This window comes from Podarcis bocagei (genome assembly GCF_964188305.1).
Source record: "Podarcis bocagei genome assembly, chromosome: 8".
Taxonomy (NCBI): domain Eukaryota; kingdom Metazoa; phylum Chordata; class Lepidosauria; order Squamata; family Lacertidae; genus Podarcis; species Podarcis bocagei.
Window position 1 is genome coordinate 57,803,218 of NC_138133.1, and position 21,094 is coordinate 57,824,311.

General features: G+C 42.9%; 1 protein-coding gene across 17 annotated transcripts in view; it reads left to right on the forward strand.

The window, feature by feature from the left end:
- The window catches only part of CSPP1 (centrosome and spindle pole associated protein 1), a 78,202-nt gene extending 57,507 nt beyond the window's left edge, over positions 1-20,695 (forward strand). For 11 of the 17 annotated variants that reach the window (XM_081204382.1, XM_081204383.1, XM_081204374.1 and 8 more), the window contains 12 exons: positions 287-436; positions 1,035-1,184; positions 3,748-3,852; positions 4,940-5,000; positions 5,121-5,244; positions 6,149-6,294; positions 9,793-9,927; positions 11,882-11,937; positions 13,671-13,722; positions 15,994-16,100; positions 16,745-16,895; positions 20,478-20,695. In XM_081204382.1, the coding sequence (XP_081060508.1) occupies positions 287-436; positions 1,035-1,184; positions 3,748-3,852; positions 4,940-5,000; positions 5,121-5,244; positions 6,149-6,294; positions 9,793-9,927; positions 11,882-11,937; positions 13,671-13,722; positions 15,994-16,100; positions 16,745-16,895; positions 20,478-20,674 (1,434 nt within the window). In that variant the 3' untranslated portion in view covers positions 20,675-20,695. Of the gene's footprint in view, positions 1-286; positions 437-1,034; positions 1,185-3,747; positions 3,853-4,939; positions 5,001-5,120; positions 5,245-6,148; positions 6,295-9,792; positions 9,928-11,881; positions 11,938-13,670; positions 13,723-15,993; positions 16,101-16,744; positions 16,896-19,224; positions 19,298-20,477 lie in introns of all 17 variants that reach the window. The other 6 variants (XM_081204386.1, XM_081204381.1, XR_014010623.1 and 3 more) reach the window with 5 other exon arrangements.
- Positions 20,696-21,094: the final 399 nt, after the last annotated feature.

The following is a 21,094-nucleotide window of genomic DNA, read 5'->3' on the forward strand; positions in this document are numbered from 1 at the left end:
GGCTCCCTGTGGCTTGAGAAGGTGGGGTTGGCATCCTGTATAGAAAGGAGGAGGTGCATAAGTCTGTCTGGTAGATGGTATCAAGGCAATCTCTGGTTATTAAATAAGACTCAAAGCAAAATATTGTAATGGATTAAAGACTTTATCTGTGCGTGGGTAGAGATGGGTAGACTTCCACTTACAGCCATGATGCAGATCTTAAAATAGATTTTATAATCTCTGTAAAGGCTTGAATATTCTTAGCTGCTCTTTCTGGCCGATAAATATTTGGTCTTTTCCTTCGTAGATTGAGGAGAAAAGAAAACGAGAAGAGGAAGAGCGTGAAAAACGAAGACTTGAAGAAGAAAGGGAAGAAAAAAGGCTAGCTGAGCAGAGGGCTAAAATACAGAGAGAATATGATGAGGAACTAGAGAGGAAACGAAGGAGAGAAGAAGAGGTGTGGTATCTGACTTCTATAGATGTGATAGGTTTCCTCCCTTAAAGAGAATCAGGTGCCCCTGGAATAGAGTAAATTCTTGTGAAATCTCATAAAAAAAGACTCAGTGTAATAATCATAATACTAAAAGATGTCAAGAAGGGAATTGCTGAAAGTAATCGTCCTTCATTGTACACCAGATACTCACTTCTTCCTTCAGGACTTACTAGTTAATTAGTGACTGAGAGGATTATGTTTATTTGTTCATTATTATTCACCCCACAAATTACACTTCTATCCCACAAAGGGATTAAAGCAAGACTTACTGATTTCAGTGGGGCACATTTCTAAGAAGGACATTCTGAGTGTTAGGCTCTTTTTAATTGTGCATGTTCTCTGTCTGTGTACACCACCTGTACATTCACTGCAGTGTTAGGGCAGCTTTTGCAGATGTACCTCCAGTGCAGTCATGTGATTGCTACTGATTTTTAAGTGAAAAATAACTTTATAGTGTCTGTATTTTTCAAATTGCAGTCAAAGTTTGCTAAACATACTAGGGTTTGTTTTTTTGGTTTTTGTGTTGCTTTTTGCAACTTCACATTTTTTTTAATCTTCGTAGCAAAGATTAAAAAATGAAGAACTGTATCGATTAGCTGAAGAAAGAAGAAAAGAGGGAGAGAGAAAAAGGGCGGAAGAGGAAGAAAGGCTGGATAAACAGCTCCAGCAGAATAGTGAAAATGAAAGACAGGTAATGGTTGGAGAAGAAAAAGTGATCATATTTCATAAATTCTTTCCTTGTTGGCTTGGATTTGAGGAAGGTAATTTTTTCCTCCTCCTTCCCCAGGTCTACAGTTCTCATAAAAATGGGTTCTAGGTGTGTGTGTGGAACCTCCAGAATGGCTTTCTGAGGGGTGGAGGAGCTGTAGACTGAGGGGGAGAGGAAGAGTGAACTTCTGTATGAGCAAAAGTGCCTCCTAGTTGGGGAATCACAACAGCTTAATCAGTCCATAATACTATACACTCAACACGATACACCAAGAATATAAGATCATCACAGGCACAGCTTAACATCCAGAGTACAGGTCTTCTGATCTATTGCACTACTTTTGCTGTGGGACATTGAGGAGGTACTCGTCTGCGACTACTATTTGCATATGACCCCTGCCTCTACATATGGCCATGTGAAGAAGCCTTTCTTGCAACCGTTCCCACTTACAGGACTTCGCACTTCCAGTAGATAACTAACTGTAGAACGATTTGCTTGTTTCAACTGTGCTATGACACAATTACTATATACATTATTGGCAGAGTTGTGCCACTAGTTGACTATATGTCTATAAGTATCTCCAGGCTTTGATATGCACGTTGCACTTTAATTTGCTGAACTAAGTAAAATTGCCCTTTATATTTGCAAGTTGGTTTGGTATTTTGGTTTTGTTGTATTACAATTGTTATAACACCTGATACTTTTTTTGTATATATTATCCTCAAGTAGCATGACAGGGCATGGTACTTGGCTTTGACTGATAAACTTATGTAGCGACATAGGATGGTGGGGATGAAAAGATATTTTGATACTGATTGGTACTGATACTGATATTTCCCCCCTTTATCAACTCACACTTGGAGAAACCTAGTCTTCATGTAAGTCCTACATCTTTTTAGTTTGGTTATTAACTTGAACATCAACTGCTATTTTCTGCCTTCCACATGCTATGACTGTACATTGATGATTGATACCCATTACTGTTTGTTTTGTGTTGTATTGAGGCATCTCCTCAACTACCACGGTTACAGTATTTTCATTTATGCAGAGAACCTCTTCTTTCATATTACTAGCATTTTATCTTTTAAAATTTTCACGAATTTTGAAAACAGTTGAAAGAACCGTAAATATTCCATATGTATATAATGAAGTATACTTTTATAGTTTGAATTCAAAAGAATTAGACACCAAAGGCTCATGAGTTCAAAGCAACAATTTGAACTTTGAGTTCTTCTAATGCTTCTGTTATTTGGTGGTGGAACTGTGAGGAGTAGGGGGGGTAGGGTCATGAGCACCCTCAACAGACACAGCTTTCCAGAGGGTTCTATAGTCCACCTGACTAAGGTATTGAGCATCCATATCTGGCTAGGCCTGTTTCTTAAAATGACAGTTAAGGAGTCCTTAATTTCATTTCACCAGCTCCTTCCATCTAATCCACACCAAGCTTAATGAGATAAATTTCTAGGCTGTCATAACCTAGATTATTTTTATCCAAGATATATCATATCAAGATTAATATTTTAATTTGCTGAATTTCAGCTTTTCAGATTAGCTCTTTAATGGTAACATTCAGAAATATTGTACAAGCATTCAGTTAGTTTTGCATGGGAATGGATGGGACTGGATGTGTAGGACATGCTTAGAGTCCTCTGTGTTCAGTACAATGGGAAGATGGGGTTTACAGACTGCGTGGTTGGAGTTTATATGTGAGGACCTGGATATGCTCTGACCAACATATGGAAGGTGCGGTGGGTGGGGCCTCCCATAGCAATTATGACCCCTTTTCTTCCAAGGGTACAAAACTGAACTCTAAAAGGGCCTTTATTTATTACATAATGTGAAATAGCTTCATCCTATAAAGAGAAAGATAAGATAAATCTATATATGCTAAGCAGATATTACATGTGCAGAGAAAAACCTGTGTATATCTTTTGCAATACCGTCAGTATCCGATTTCCTTTCTGTTCCTCGCAGTCGCCCCCCACCCCCACTGTAAGATTTAAACATGGTCCAACAGGGGACAAGCTCTTTGATTATGCCGCCTACTTCTTTGCTGAACCTCTTTCCTCCAATGGTGCATCACTGTACATATCCCATAGACTTTGTGTATTCAATATTAATAAAAAAAAACTTCTGCGTAGTTGGAATGTTCATAAACCTTCCCAAAAATATCTGTGCAGCTGAGTCAATTGAGGTTCCTAATCAACTGAAGTTAGAGTCCTTATCGTTAGCAGCAACAGAGAATTTAAACATTGGAGTATACATTTAACAAATGACTTTATCTTTAACTCTATCTATCTATCTATCTATCTATCTGATTTTAGGGTAAATGGGCAAGCTTGCTTTTCCCTGCGTTTCCTGTGCATTTCGTTCTTTAATTTCCCAGTACCCCTCTCTTTGTAGCCATAGATTCCTAAAAGATTAGCCAAGTGGGCTTTGCTTTTGGAAATAGATTCTGACAAAGCTTATTATGTCAGATGAAAGACTTTCCTTGGTATATAAATACTTTTGAGTTGCTGTTTAAGCAGGAAATTTTAATCTTCTCACCCCTCTCCATTTTTTTCAGATTTCTAGACAACCGTCTCCTCTCATTCCATCTCCTCAGAACAAAGCTGTTGTAAAAGAAGAAAGGGCTCTTTTAGTGGAGAGCCGTATGTCTTATTATACACATGTATGTTTGCCTTTTATTCAAATATAATCCGTGAATGTATTTCTGGCACTTTGCATCATGACCTCCCCCAGGGGATGTTTTGATGGAGGAAAAATACCACCATTATCAGTTGACATCTAATATCTTGGCAACCTTCTGATAATTTTGTCATTTTGTGCTTTCCTTTCTCTTTGAATAGTCTACTCCCCAGCTACCGGGGCTGCTTTGGGTGCAAGAGGCCAGGGAAAAGATGCAGTTGGTTGATGTGGCTACACCATGGCCTGGGCAGTACCCATTCCAAGAAGCCAATAGGGGCTCTGCATTGGTTCCTGGGGGTGGGACTCAGGGTGCAACCTGGAGGGAAGACCTTCCCCCCTCAATCTGTTGCCTGAGCTACAAATAAGAGCCCAGGCTGCATCTCCAGCCATTGCCATCTTCCCCACCCTCCCTCCCTCCCTTGGTGTATGTTCTCTTTCTCTGGACATTTGTTGGCCCCTGGTTGACAGGGCTGGAGAGAAATGTTATTCGTAGTTATAGCTGGCCTACTCCTGCAAGGTTTTTGCCTTTCGTGAGGGAAAGCATTGGACAGGATACATAGCTTACATGGGACTCTCATAAGGGGGTAGGGGCAGTTGCCAGTTGCCTCATACCCAGGTTGCTGGCTGGACCCACAGGAGCAGAGCATGGCATGGTTGGCCTTGAGAACTTGGCTCCAGCAGATAGACTAGGTGATAAATTGGCCAGTATATGGAGGGGTGCCTGATAAATGGATCCATGCCCTGTGCCATACCAGCCCCTGATATGCACTGTAACAAAAAAAAAGTTGCAGCCTTGCTTAACCCATAGTGCTTTTTCCATATTCAGTCACTGCTCTCCTGCATCACACCTAGGTGCTCATGGTGCACAGAGACTGCTTTTGATCCTCTTGTTCTCAAAAGCAGTTTCCCATGTGGTATGTCAATGTCTGTTATGAGAAAACCGAACCTCTTCCTTGAGCTTGTGAATGTTTGTTTCTTAGACTGAATGAAAATGAGCCATACGAAGTTACTGTTTTCATTTTATTGATGCAGTCATTTTTAGTACAATTTATATGTTAATGTTTTACTAGGATGTTCCCAGAGTCCCATCTCCTCCAGTTCCAGCTAGAAGAAACCAGCTACGTGCCTATGGTAAGAAATCTGTATGCCATGAATGAATACGTCATTTCTTTGGCTGTGATTTTTGGCCAAGAAAAATGCTTCCTTGGGTATTCTGTATCATTTTTGTTTTGTTACTATACTGAATTACAGAAGAAAAGAAGAATGTAATAAGTGAGCTGTCAGAGATGAGGAAGCAGCTTCGCAGTGAGGAGCGGCGACTCCAGGAAGAGTTGTTGAAAGTCCACAGTGATGACGATGACATGCCAGCGAAAGGGTGAGTGTTTTTCAGGCTATACTTTGGCGTTTGGTAAAGTGTGCAATTTCTCTTGGGCAGGTAATACATAATTGAGCAAATATTAAAGATGCTCCCCCGGAATTAAAAATTGCCAGTGGAAGGAGTGAAAAGGGGCTTTGGCTGTGCTGACCTTTGTTGCTTTACACACCTCTGTAAGTTATACCCAGGTGGTCTGATCCTGGCACCTTCTGCAGCTGTTGAAGTGCAAAGAGAAAATTGCAGAATAATCCATGAGTGGAGTCTCCCTATAGCCTCTTTCCTGGTGCAAGAGTTAGGATGGAGCTCATGTTAGAAGCAGTGGGCTCTGGGATGGACTCATAAGACTTTCTCATTCACACTAAAGCCACAGTGCCAATGCTTCATTGCAATGAATTTTCCTTGCATCAGGTCTTAGATCCACAAATCTGTTGATAAGGCACAAGAGAGCCTAAGACTGAGGAATTTGTTCTCACCTTAAAGCTACTCGTGACTCTAGTCGTCCTTAGTTAATGGCCCTTTGGCACATGGTTTATTCTGAGTTCCTTTCTTCACCTATTGTATCCAGAAAGGTCATATAAGTTTTTGTTGTTTCATCTCTCAAAGTTTGACCCAGCTTAGATACACATTTAGCATACTTTTGGCATAATGGGCAGAAACTTTGCAGGCAAACTGTCTCTGTCCAAAGTACTAGTATAGATTACGTTGCCTGTCCCTTCCCTTGGTTTTATCTGACTCTAGTATGCTTTCTCAACTGGGCTTCTGCATTTCTTTCTTGGTTGGCTTCTAAACTCCAGTCTGAATCAGATGTCTCAACAATTCTCTAATTTTTATTTCCATTTTGTTTATAAATGAACCTACATCATTCTGAGGTTCGTTTTCTAAGCATGGTTTTGGTTATTTTTAGCAGGAGGAAAGATAAATACAACATGGATGTATTTGAGATGGCTAGGCTTCGTATGCAAGCTCCAGTCAGACGACCGTCATCAAAAGATGTCGCTGATCCTATCAACGTGCAGAATATCCGGGAGTTTAATGAACTTAAATACAAAGGTTAGTCTGTTGTCTTTCTTACGACGGGACACTTCCTCAGTTTTAAAGGGAGGGATTCTAATGAAAGGAAACTGCTTAATTTGCTTGTGGTACACAAGTGGGACCTGCAACAAATTTTCTGTTCAGGATTCTAGCTAATCACAGCACTCTTCAAGGATACTATTCCTCCTCCCTTGGTTTTCTGCCCCATTCCACACCCCTTCCACCAACTGTCAGTCAATATTCCATGCCCACTGAGCATGCTCAAGCAATTAGACCTTTGCTGGTTCAGTGTACATCTAAATCATGAATTCAGCCAGAATACGTCCAGTATTGACTATCTTTTAAGAACATGTTGAATTATGATTTAGCCTTACCTAACAGACAGCAAAAAAACCAAAACCACAATCAGTATATGCAAATCCTCTCCCACAAATAATAATTGTGTAAAAAGGACTGTGTGTGTATTATCCATAGTACTTTTTCCAGGTTAAATAAGAAAACACTTTCTCATCATTTCAAATAAACTAGAGCACATTCTGATCACTATTTTTATATATGTTTGGTAATATTTTATGAGAAAGGATATCATGAGACTTATAAATGTCATTCTTAGATTGGTGTGGGAAACATTCACTTAAAGGGTTGTATTGCCTAATTTCCCCATGGCACTTACACGTGACTTGGAAGATTTGGTTATTCTCTTTCTCCTCTGACTCTTCCTTCAATTTAACCCCAAAGCAGATGTCCTCTTCCTCTCCTCTGAGCTCTGGCTAACTGTTCTGTTTCTATCTTCCTCCTCAGCCACCTTGGTTCATTCTTTTGGGATCACTTAGTTTTTCTCTCCCAAAAAGTTCAGTCCCGTCCCCCCCGCCGTTTGCCTTTCCTGATCTGCCAGACTTCTCTTTGCCAGTTTGCTGTGCCGTGGCTATCAGTGGCAATCCTTAAAGCATAGCAATTCAATACGTAAGAATCCTGCAAAAAAGGATCTGCTGTAAACAAAACCTTCCCCCATTCCTCACCCTGCTGTATGCTTAGATAGGTTCAGCATTGAGCTCTTCCACCCACTACTCTCTGTCATTGCTAGAAGCGGGTGGGGAATATACTGGGATGGCACGAACAGACCATCCACTTTGCCTGGCTCTGAGCAAGTCCACTCAGTGGAGACCAATCCTTTGGAAGTCCTTTCTACCACTGGACAGAAAAAAGGCACACAGCTGTTTCTGAAACTGCAAGCAATATCCAAATTGGCCACCAGACGGCACCAGACAATAACATGTATGAAGCAGAAAAAGAGAGGGGAAATGATTCTGATAGTAATAATTCATTTTTCTCCTTTGGCAACACAGAGAATTGACTTATCCAATCTGTTTCTTTCTTCCTACCCCTCCTTTTTACAAAGGAGATCATGCAAAGCCTTAAGGGAGACCACCCCCATCGTTCTGCCTGGACACTGAGGTCCAGCGCCGAGGGCCTTCTTACGGTTCCCTCACTGCGAGAAGCAAAGTGACAGGGAACCAGGCAGAGGAACCTTCTCAATATTGGTGCCTGCCCTGTGGAATGTCCTCCCATAAGCTTTTAATGTTTAATAAACAATTATATTTTAATATTTTGTTGGAAGCTGCCCAGAGTGGTGGGGTATAAATAATAAATTATTATTATTATTATTATTATAAACAACTATCTGACTTTTAGGGACACGGGTGGCGCTGTGGGTTAAAGCACAGAGCCTAGGGCTTGCCGATCAGAAGGTCGGCGGTTCGAATCCCCGCGATGGGGTGAGCTCTCATTGCTCGGTCCCTGCTCCTGCCAACCTAGCAGTTTGAAAGCACGAAGTGCAAGTAGATAAATAGGTACCACTCCGGCGGGAAGGTAAACGGCATTTCCGTGCGCTGCTCTGGTCCACCAGAAGCGGCTTAGTCATGCTGGCCACATGACCCGGAAGCTGTACGCCGGCTCCCTCGGCCAATAAAGCGAGATGAGCGCCGCGACCCCAGAGTCGGTGACGACTGGACCTAATGGTCAGGGGTCCCTTTACCTTTATTTGACTTTTAGAAGACACCTGTTTAGGGAAGCTTTTAATATTTGATGAATTATTGTATTTTAAAATTTTGCTAGAACCCGCCCAGAGTGGCTGGGGAAACCCAGCCAGATGGGCGGGGTATGTATGTATGTATGTATGTATGTATGCATGTATAAATAAGTAAGTAAGTAAATAAATAAATATAACAACAACTATTATTTATTTATTTAATATTCCCAAGAAACTAAAATCTAAGGCCGTTCTAAATGCAGCAGCGCTCTAGATATCCCCCCACCTTGCTTCTCACCATCATAAGAGAGTGCATAAAGACTCCAAACCTGCCAGTATTCCATTCCAGAGCAGAAGTATGCAGGACCACTCCTGATATTTCAGAAGGTGTGTTGGACCCCAGCACCCTTTCAGTCAACAAGTACCTTTGCCTATAAGAGAGGCATTGGAAGGGCACTAAAGAAATCTACATCCAAAGGATAGAGACATAGACATTTCAGTAGCCTCCAACATCCCTAAGGGAACAAGGCTTCTAGTTGCACTGTAGCCTGGTGGATAGCTCTAGCCTGCATAGCTCTAGCCCAGAGGTTTTCAACCTTTTTGAGTCCATGACTCCCTTGGCAGCCTCTCACCCTTTTTCAACCACCCTCAGCCTCCTCTCCCCTCTCCCTGGGAGTCCTCTGGGCTGTCACTACTGCTCTCTGAGCTGCCCCCCAGCCCCAAAAGAGGTACCTCCTCACACTGTCCCATAGGGGCCTAGGAAACATCCCCTGACCAGCCCCGGAGGCACCATTCTTCTGCGGAGCTTGTAGCCAGTGCTGCTGCAACAAACAGCTGTGCAAGCCTTTGGGAGGCAGAGATGCAAGAGGGCATCAGATAAGAGGGAGGGAAGGAAAGAGGGACAGAGGCCAGTGTTGCCCGCAGCACCTCTGACCATCATTCAAGGGCCCCAGGGTTCCAATAGCACACTGGTTGAAAACCACGGCTCTAGCCTATTACTACCCCACTATGAATAACCTGGTTGTTTCACTGAGCAAAAGCAGCCTTGTCCACAGAAGTCAGCATTGTGGCTGCATTGTTTTCAGCCTCTACATTCACAAGAAATTAAAAGTTGGACCTCATGCTTCCTCAGAAGGTGGTTTCAAGTGATGTTTTTGTCAGAACATCCTTCCTCCTGGATTAAACATCAACTTCATTTCTGGTTGTTGGCCCACCCTTAGATTCATATAGCTTTTTCACATCTGGCAAAGTGGGTTTCCCTGAGAAAAGAACATAGGTTCCACCAGAGAGGAGAGAACATAATCAGGGATTCAAGTCTGGATTGGAGAGCCTGGACTCCCCACACTCAGCAGCCCCAGCCAGGGTGGGCAGTGGCCAGGGATGATGGCCACAGGCTCCCCATTGCTGTTCTAAGTAGATCTCTCCCAATACCACCCTGGAAGGCCCATTCATGGTATGCGAATTGTGTTCTTTTTTTTATGTAACAGAGTCAGACACACGGGTAGAAACACGATATATGTATCCTGATCCTCCCACGACTAATGACGCCCTGGACATTCAGCAGCAAGCATTGCTAAGAGAGCAGAACAAGAAACTTAAAAAACTGAGGAAAAATGCAGAAGGTAAGCTAGGGCAGATTTGATCAAAACTGAGGGTGTCTTTTTATGGACTGTCTTCCTAAAATGGATGTGGTGACCTTTAGTAGGAGATTTACTCTGCATTTGGTGCTAGATTGTGTTTTCTGCATAAAATACAAAGGTAATCCCAAGCCAAATCAGGTCCCTACTATGGCTGTTTTTTACAAGGGGGACACACACCCATAAATGACTTGCCTAGTTTGACCCAGAGAACTCACCCACTCATTAGGCTTCCTCAGGCAGATGCAGAGAGCAGTGAGGTGTTGGAGGACACAGCTGTGTGTGCCACACTCTCTGCCCTGTGTCATCTAAGTGAGTCTACTGCCCTCTCTTATGCTGCCCTGTTGCCAGTAAGATTTCACTACATCTGTACGTGGAACGGAGGGAGCATCATCTTGCTTCAGACTGCAAAATGTCTTGAGCAAGCCTGAACGCCATAATGCACAGGTGCTGCTGCTACAAAGTACAAGTCCTCAAGCAATCAACTTAAAGAAGTTAAACCATGTAGTTCAGGAGGTCAACTAAATCTAGGCCGGTCCTGTTGTATTGACCCAAGTTTTGTATGTGTATCATTACTACCTAACTCATTGGTCTATACTAATACAGTGGTACCTCGGGTTACATACGCTTCAGGTTACATACACTTCACGTTACACACTCCGCTAACCCAGAAATAGTGCTTCAGGTTAATAATTTTGCTTCAGGATAAGAACAGAAATCGTGCTCTGGCAGCACGGCAGCAGCAGGAAGCCCCATTAGCTAAAGTGGTGCTTCAGGTTAAGAACAGTTTCAGATTAAGAACGGACCTCCGGAGCGAATTAAGTACTTAACCTGAGGTACCACTGTACCTGGCAATGTTTTTATGTGAGCTGGGGCCTCAGGAATGAAAAATAAAGTTAGTTTTATTGCAGTACTGGTGTGTGTGTGTGTGTGTGTGTGTGTGTACCCTTGAATCTATCCAATTACCGCCCAGTTTCAAATCTTCCATATCTGGGTAAGGTAATTGAGAGAGCGGTTGCTGAACAGCTTGGTAGGTTTCTGGAGGAAACATCGGCTTTAGATCCATTTCAGTCTGGTTTCTGTCCTGGTTTTGGGACCAAGACAGCTCTGGTTGCCCTAACAGACGATCTCTGTAGACAGCTGGATCGAGGCGGGTCAGGACTGGTGATCCTTTTAGATTTGTCAGCAGCCTTTGACATGGTTGATCATGATCTTCTGGACCACCGCCTCGCAGACGTGGGGATACAGGGCATAGCCCGTAACTGGCTGTGCTCTTTTATCTCTGGTCGGGGACAGAGGGTGGCACTAGGGAGGGAAATGTCGCCGCGCCACTCCTTGGTGTGTGGAGTGCCGCAGGGCGCAGTTCTCTCCCCAATACTTTTTAACATCTTTATGCGCCCCCTTGCCCAGATTATCCGGAGCTTTGGGCTGGGCTGTCACCAATATGCTGATGACACTCAGCTCTATCTGCTGATGGATGGCCACACCGACTCGGCCCCGAACGCACTGACGAGATTATTGCTTGTAAGCCGCTCTGAGCCCGGCCTTGGCTGGGGAGGGCGGGGTATAAATAATAATAATAATAATAATAATAATAATTATTATTATTATTATTATTATTATTATTATTATTATTATTATTATTTGTTGTTGTTGTAAGTTGGTAAATACATATTTAATACAGTGAAGAATCCAGTGTTTGTTCCTTCTGCAATTTTCTGCCCCCCTTTTATCTGATTTTTGTAATTATGGTAATTACCGTAGCCATTTTTCTGCAAAACAGCTATTGTTATTGTTGGTGTGATAGTAAATGTATGGCTTTAATAAAGATAACAGCTATTGTAGTCCCTGAATTTTAAGTGCTGCATTATGCTTTTGTGCCATTAACACTCTTTGTTCTTAATCTTGTTTTCATCCTTGCTTTCCTTTGCTTTAATAGCCGCCCTAGATTTTGATGAGCCTGTGCCTGGCTTTAAACTGAGAGACAGAGGAATGGTAAGCAGAAATGGAACTGGTTTCTTTGTTTTTATTCCAAAGTAGCGAACAGTGCCAAATATACATAGACTAATTCCTGTGTCTGGAACAGGTCCCTTCTTTCAAATCCCACCTCCAAGTGATGCTCATTTGCAAAGTACATAACCCCATCTTTTTCTGCGCTAGCTGCTCCCAAATAACTCTTCATCACCTCATCTCCAGCAGTTCTACAAGTGCTAATAACATCCAGGATTGAGTATTGTATTGTATGCAGGTGCCACTTACAGAAGTACCTGGAAACTTCACTTCATGAAAACTGCAATGGCTAAGTTGAAATTTGCTCATAAAAGCCTTTGAGAACATATTCGCCAGTGATGAAACACCTCCATTAGATGCCTATTGTTAGTCACTTCTATGTGATATGGAAAGCCGAAATTTTATTGTTGTCCAGCCTGTTGGATGAGGCCAGCTGGCCTATCTGGTCCAGCACCCTGCTCTCACCGTGGACCGCCAGATGCCTATGGGAAACCAGCAAGGAGCAGGAGTGCAACAATATTCTCTCCCCTTGTGTTCCCCAGTGACTGGTGTTCAGAGGCATACTACCACTGACAGCCTTATTCACCGTGAATTTGTCTAACTCCCTTCTAAAACCATCCAAGTTTATGGTTATCACTGCATTCTGTGGCAGTGAATTCCACAGTGTTAACTATACATTGTAACATGTTTCTGAGATATGTTGACTATATGATAAGAAAGGCAGGTCATAAATGGGGAGAAAGTGTAATAAATGTCTTAGTATGGCATTTGTTTAGCAATCATTTGCACTGGGAAATAAGAGTTGCTATTCAGTACATGAGTCATCATTTCAGCCTGGAGAAAAGCAAAACTGTGGGCTGGGATTTTGGCAAGGTGTGAGGTTGATAGTGTCTGAAATGGATGATGGAGAGAGGCATGTGCAGCGAAAGTCAGAAAGTAGACAGCGTACAAGCGTGAATCTTCCCTGCCATACCATTCAGCATTCCTTACGCTGAGTGAGTGGGCATTTCCAGCTTTGTGCAGATGTGGGAGGGGGGAATAAATAAATAAATAAATGGAGAGGCGAGGAAACCTACTTTCCCTTTATCCCTCCCCCCCTCAGCACAAAGCTGTGATCGCAGGCTTACCTGACTTTGGGAAGGCAGCAGGCAGGCTCTGTGACATTGCCAGAGCCATTGTGCCACCTTCCCAAAGCTGGGTAAGCACCTCTCCACCTTGCAGGGGGACTGGTTCTGGGGGTTCCTGGCTTACTTTATGTATTTCTGCATCTATGTGTGGACCCCCAGAACCAAACCTTCGAGTCAGCTGCAAGTTACTGTTACTTCCAGAATCAGCCTACCTTTCATGAATACAAACACATATTCATAAAAGGGAAAGGTGTGCTTTTTAAGTTTACATAAATACATTAATATGATGTTTGTGTAGCAGTTGTCTATATTAGGAAACAAGAGTAGGTATTCAGTACATGAATGCCAATGTTATTCAAGTGCCCAGCCCACTCTTGAAATGTAGTCATTCATTCTGAAAGGCTGTTGCTACCTTGAGCACTTACACTGCACTGTTCTAATTTTGGAAAAGTTGGAGAATCTTCTTGTGTTACAAAGAGATTTAATAACTTCCAGTCTGGCGACATTCACCACTCTTGTTCATTTTGCTAGATGTGTTTTTACAGTTTTTTAAAAACCTGAAGCACGTTTCCTGTTGCTTTTCTTTGGTAGGTCAGAGACGATGTGTCAAACTCACTTTTAGAGTCTGATAGTGCTTTTATTGGTGAGTATATCTTTTCAGAGGCACTTGTTTCTTGTATAATTCTTGTGCTTGATCAGACTGCTGCCAAGAGCTGCTCATTCTTTGGATGCAGAAAAAGTACAGTTCAGGATTGGCATCCGTAATAAGTGCTCATCCGATCCCAAACTAGTATACATGGTTCGAAGGGCGTTCATCTTCCTAAATTTCTGAAAAGCTGAAGGTGGTTAGAAGGTAGAGAAGGTGGTAGAGAGACCTGCTCATATATGTATATTTAAGTTACCTGGTGTGCAATGACCTGTTTTCTATAGTTGAAAAAGGGGTGGCTGTATTCAACTGAACAATAGAACGATTTTGCTTGCACAGCAGGCTAACTGGTCCTTTTCCAAATCTGCTCCCAAAGGTTAGAGGAATTCCAGAACAGGTTTAGGGGGCACATGAGAGGAGGAGAGGGGAGTGAAACGACTTCCGAAAGCACACGCAGTTACTTAGCCCTATGTTGACTACAATCCCAAGTCCATTTGGAAGTTAGTCTGCTGAGAGAGAGAGGATAATATTGGAGAGTAGGATGTGGTCCAGGATGCCTGAACAGAATCTCCCCATAAATGATTTATTGAGGGTCTCCATGTGAGAGCCAGCATGGTGTAGTGGTTAGGAGCAGTGGACTCGTAATCTGGTGAACCGGGTTCAGTTCCCCGCTCCTCCACATGCAGCTGTGGGTGACCTTGGGCCAGTCACACTTCTTTGAAGTCTCTCAGCCTCACTCACCTCACAGAGTGTTTGTTGTGGGGGAGGAAGGGAAAGGAGAATGTTAGCCGCTTTGAGACTCCTTCGGGGAGTGATAAAGTGTGATATCAAATCCAAACTTATATACATATATATTTCCACGTGTAGCTTTCTGCTAGCCAAGTGTAGATTTGAACCATTTTCCCCTTCTCCTCCTTTTAGTCGTCTGTGCCATGCTGGTTCAAAGCACATCTCCTAATGCAAGATGAGACTCTCCAGATAATTTAAATCAATGTCTCCCACTTTTTTCCCAACCACGGCCTCCTTCTGACCTTGTTTCCTTCCTATAGCCCCACATACACTTACCTGGGAGTAAGCCAAGACCCACTGAATTCATTGTGGCTTTCTTCTGAGGAGACACTTAGTTATTTACTGGATGCAAGTCAGCAACACCAGACTACCCCACTCGGCTAGGTGCTGGGGTGGATTCCACCCCGCGCCTTGTAGAGCCAGGCTGCCAATGCCAACGGGCACTATGTCCCTTGGCAATGTCCGAAGACCCTGATCCGCTAGGCGCTGGGATGGATTGCACCCTGCACTGGCAGTAACAACAAGCATCTCTGGCTTTCCCAGCCCTACCAACTGCCATCCCACTACCGAACTTACATGACCTGGGGATTGTGGATCACAGGCTCTGCTGGTCAAAATGGAAGGCTCAACAATCGCAGTCACCCTCCGGAAACAAACCAGGATTGCTCCACTAAAATGCCTGTGGCAAAAAGGAGCATTGGGCCTGGTGGGCTATCCCATTACCTGCTTGTGATTGGCCAAGCGGATAGCCAGTTAATTAGGATTTTTTTTCTCTTCACTTCTCACTTCCCTCTGTGGCCCCCTAGCCTCGTGCTGTGGCTCCCCATTCACACCATTTTCACCTGCGGCCCCCTTGGAATATCCTGGACCCCCAGGGGACCATATGGGCTCTGATTGGGAAACACTGATTTAAATAACACAAGTGATGTGTACATATGAAAAGAGACATAGGTAGGATTTGTTTTGGGCACTAATTAAATCCTGTTGACAAAACTTGCTATCTTCCCAAAACGTAGCTGCTTTGCAAAAAAAGAAAGAAAAAAAGAAAACAGAAAAAAAGAAAATATAAAACAAAGGAACCCCGATGTTTTATTTCTGCTTCTGTATTATGTAGGATATATGGAACAAAATTAATCTGAGCATAACGGTATACATGTTTTATTTAGAGGGTTTATTTAGCTATTCTAGAATAGTTACACACATGCTCACATACTTAGTCTGTTTGGAAATCTAAGGCAGCTTCACTGTTGCCAGTAATGGGCAGCTAGATACTTCTTGGAAATGCACAAACAGGGCATGAGTTCCACTTCAGAGATAAACTTTCCCTGTATATTTCATTTAGACGTGTGTAGATGAGTCTTTTGTAGCTGTGCTTTAAGATATGTACCTGTCTTTAGCATGTTGAGTGTATTAAGTTTTTTCCCCATGAACTTTGCTTAAAAATCCAAGTGCTAATATTTTTAATTCTCCTTCTCCTAGGTACTGATGGTGAGACCTTTCCTATTTTAGAAGACCATGACTTCAATGTGAATTCACCTCCACCACTGCCAGTATCTGCAAGGGAAAGAAGGCGAGAAAAGAAAATGGTAGTAGAATTCATCCAACTAGCTGCATTTATTGAAATCAGTGGTGCTCAGTTGTTGGGACTAACTTGTCCCCTTTGCGGGCTTTCCAATGGGACACAAGCACAATGAATGCTTTGCATTCTCAGAGCCTTTATGTAGAAACAATGGGTCTGTCAGGTTCACTGGTTTCCAATCAGCTCTTCCATCAGCTTGACCAGAAGCTGAGTGGGATAGGATGGAAATGGGCAGGTGAGATGCTGGGGCTGGAGGAGATGCTGGGGCTGGCTTGACAAAATAAAATGGAGGTTGTGAGCATGTCAAAGGCCCGTACCAGGTAGTGCGTGTGGGAAGAAACAAGGAGAGAGAAGAGGTAGGACTGAGAAAGTAGAAAACTAGAGATGGATATGAGGGAGAAGAGACAAAGGAGGCTAGAAAGCAGGAAGGGGGAAGGAAATAAGGAGGAATTTACCCCAGAAGAGGAGAAGACAGAGGCAAGGAGGCATATTAGGGAAGTGTCTGCTCAGCCTTAGTGCCAAGCCAAGAAAGGGAAGAAGAGTGGCATTATGTGGGTGAAGTTGTGTGTATATTTTATGTAGAAATCCTTCTAAATTTTCCTCAGCCAATACATATCATATGCAGCATCTCATGGTTCTTTACATCTTTAGGATGCTGGCGCCCTTGGGCCGACTCCACCACTGCAGACTGACAACGACTCTCTGCACTCAAACTCTAGTCTTAATATAGATCAGCTGAAAGCCAGAAATGAAGAGCGATTGCGAAGGCTGAATGAGCTGCAAAAGAAGGCCATTCATATAGGTATGGTCATTTTGTTGAATTGCAGTAGCCAGGACACTGACATAGCAGTCAGGAATTTGACGCACATTTACAGAACACACATTCCGTTCTGCATAGGGGGAATCTAATTTGCAGGGTGGCATTTAATGAAGCTTTCTTCAGAGTAGACATGTTAAAATTGGCCCTTAAGTCATGTTCATTAATTTCAATGAGTCTTTTCTGAGTAAGAGTTGAATACCACCCAGCAAATAGAAGAGCAAAAATTGCCACAGTAATAGCACTACTGCTTTGAAGGGCTCCAAGTATTAATTGCTGGCATCCTGTTGCTGAGGTTTTCCTGCGCAGCAAAAGGAAGCTCTGCAACATTGCCGTATCCAAGTATTTGGAAGCTGTTGAAGTGCCCTACGTAGAACTAGTCTCACCTTCAGAGAAATATGTGACCAGGTTTTAGGCTCTGTGCCTTTGAAACAATGCTGTTGACAAGAAGAAAGTTTAGGGAAGAGCAGTAAAGGGCCCAAACTGGCATTTCACTTCACTTTTATACAGGCAGAACACCAGAAGAAATCTGAAAGAGAAGCATGGAGAGTGGGGGATAAAACCAATTTGGACCACTGAAAGCTCCTTCCACATTCTCTCTCTGGTCTTTAAACTTTTAACTGATCTTACCATCACCAGTTAAAAAATTATCCTAAAATTGGGGTGGCTGGGGAAAGTTTTAAAAGGCCCTTACTCAGCTTCTGTTTGTTCTTCCCCACTTCTGCTGCAGAGCTTTTAAACTGATGCAAGAACTGGGGGTGAGCAATGATGGGACTCCACGTTCTCTCTTTTCTGCGCTCAGCAGCACAGGTGTTGAAGAGAGCAGGAGCAAACAAAAGGGGAGGCCAGGAGGTGCCAAGAGCCCCAGTGAGGCTCCCTTAGGTACAAACTCTGTGTGGCCTTCATCAGCTTTACTTTGGAGTGGTGACTGGCTATGCACACAGGTCCTCCCACTACATTGTGGCTTGTGTGCCGTAGGTCGGATTCCACAAAATGAGAATTGTGATGTTGGAGGATCCCCTGTGAGCTAGCTAGTCTAGCCCTCTGCTAGATGCTGGCAGTCAGAGAGCATTCGGCATGGATGGCTACCCATCTTCTGCTTGAAAGCACCTAGTGAAGGAGAGCCACCCCCACCCCACCCCCTAATTGGTTCCATTGTCAAACTGCTCTTACTGTTAAGACGTTTCTCCTAATCTTCAATTGCACATGTCCCCTCCTCTAATTTAACCTCATTAGTTCTAGTCCTTCCTTCAAGGGCAGCAGAGAACAAGCCTTTGCCCTCTTCCATGTGGCAACCCTTTGGGTACTTGAAGAGCTTCCCTTTGGTCTTCTCAGGGCTAACATACCCAGTTCCTTCAACTCTTACTCATAGGACTTCTTTACTGCTCTCTTCCAAACCTAGTTTAGTTTGTCAAAATCCCCCTTAAAGTGTGGTACTTGGATGAGGTCTAGCACATAGAAAACTGCATCACACTGCTGACTCATGTTCAGCTTGTGATTGACTACAATCCTGAGATCTTTGCCACATTTATTGATGCCTTTTTCAACATGCATGCTGCCCAGCAACAGAAGTTTTCTGAGTGGTGTACATTGAAAAATTAAAACTGCAAGATTAAAAAGTACGACGTAAGCATGAAAATTCTAACAGAATAAAAACAGCAGCAGTGTAAAACCAAATGTACTGCTGCCAAGCTAGGCATCCTCTAGGAGAGCGAGTGTGGTGTAGTGGTTAAGAGTGGTAGTCTCGTAATCTGGGGAACCGGGTTCGAATCCCTGCTCCTCCGCATGCAGCTGCTGGGTGACCTTGGGCCAGTCACACTTCTCTGAAGTCTCTCAGCCCCACTCACCTCACAGAGTGTTTGTTGTGGGGGAGGAAGGGAAAGGAGAATGTTAGCCACTTTGAGACTCCTTAAAGTGAGTGAAAGGCAGGATATCAAATCCAAACTCCTCTTCTTCTTCTTCTCTATCAAAACTTGTGCAGTTGTTCTTTCATTGTTGTCAAAATTCAGAACCTTGCATTCGTCACTGGAGATTTTTAGCTAGTTTCAACTCACTTTTTCTATTTTATCAATGTCATTTTGAATGTTTGTTTTATCAATGTCATTTTGAATTTTATTATCTTCCGAGATGCTAACTTTACTTTCCAGTTTTGTGTCACGTGCAAATTTGACAGGGATTCATTTCTTTCACCCCTTCATCGTTATTAAGAATAATCAATTAAGAAATACTGTAGGCGTCATTCCTAAACATCGTAGAAACTAACAAAAGTGTTTAAAAATCTTTCCCCCTTGTATCATGTATTCTTTCTTGATAGGTTAGCATGTTGCATCAACAAAATCGGGACTCATTTTTGACATTTTCTTTATAGAAAGGAAGTGGTGGTCAGGGTGAGTAACTAGCCATAGTTGGTGTCTTGCTTCAGTAGTTAGATAGATAGATATTTGAATATGCTTTCTGGTATGGGTGTGCATCGGCCACAAGATTTGATTTGGATCTGTACCTGTCACTTCTGGAAGCAGCCAAGTCTACATTAAGGTGCTCCGTGGTCTGTCAGATTCAACTCTTGTTTTTTGCCAGGAGCAGATTTGTTGAAAACAGCTGTTTCCTGTCATTCACTATTTTGGGGGGAAAGGCCCCCCCTTTCGACAAAAATGGATTAAATTTACAGACATAACAGCCCCCCTCCCCCAAATGAGTTAAGATACATTTGCTTGTAATTTGGCAGGCTTAACAGATGGGGGCCTGAACACCTTGGTCGTTTGTTTTTTTTAGAAAAAGGAAACACCTCTAACTTTATTTTGGAGGATAATTAAATGACATTTGCAGCCTCGGCCACCCCTAGTGAGGGAATAAATCCTTCCAAATTTGAAAATGTCTTACTGAAGTGGTTTTCCTGCAAGCATGTTAGAGTTTGGGGTGTATAAAAACGGAATTATCATCATCTTGCTTAGTGTGCTGTGAGCAATTGGTCTGAAACTTGCAGACAGGAGAGAGATGCCCCTCGGGTATGAGTGAAATTGGAGACAAGTAGGTCCAGAGGCATCTGTGCTACAGAACATTTTAAATGTTTATTGGTGGGGGAGTAAAAGGGATTCACTTTTTCACAGATTCATGGAAGCCTGTTTGCTGAATGTTGCTCCCCCTCCAAATCATTCATCACTCTGTACCATCTTTCAGTGTCATTTACAACTAGCTTCTGCCCACACAGCACAGCTGGTGTGCAGCCAGAAATCTATTTCTGCTTGTGGAACACTAGTCCCCTGAGAATGCATAATTCCTATTCCTCAATCCAATTAGCTTTGGGGAATTCTTTTGATAACTGTTACCAAACATGCATCTCTTGAACATGCATCTCATTGTACTAGGCACTGGAAGTGGAGAATATTTGAAACCAGGGTGGCTGTATTTATTTTTTTAACCCACCTTACTGCATTTTTGTTCTGAACACCCAGTACTGAAGAAGAATCTTGTAAAGTCTGGAAACTTGCTAGGTCAGAGAATGATGCTATCATTGTAAAAGTGTGCTTTTTCTGTACCAGTAGCTAAAGTTGATTTATTTTCCTCAAGCTGATGATGTTCCACTGGGAAATGCCGATGACAGAAGACCCAGCTCTGTGGACACAGTGGCAACCGAACCGTGGCTGAGACCTGGGACATCAGAAACCCTTAGAAGATTTATGGCTGAGCAGTCAAGTCAAGCTAAGCTTTCTTCTGAGATGAACTTACCATTCAATTGGCAGGGGCTGTCCACAGCCCATGGCTGAATAAAATCTGTAGTGAAGCCAGTTGTGCCTTTCAAAAGAATGTTTCTCCACTACTGCACTTTCAGTTCTTTAATTTACATGCTGTGTGCAGAGAAGCACAGCTGTAACAAATCTTGTGAACAAGATTTTGACAACCTGCTGCAATTTTCTGAAGTTAAATGGTCAGTATGTTACTGATATGATTTAAACTTGGAAGGGGAACTTGCATACTAGGTCGTCTTGAAACTGGCATGCTAGAGCCAAACATGCATCTATTCAGCTAGATGGCACAGAGGCAAGGCTTTCCAGTTTACCCGCTTGGTATTTTTTGTTTGAAAAATTACCTCAGACCTCAAGTCTTACAAGAGTGTGAAACGTGTTCTGCATTTAACAGACCTGAGTGCTGTGGCTTGGATTTCTCATGCTTTCATAGGTATTCAA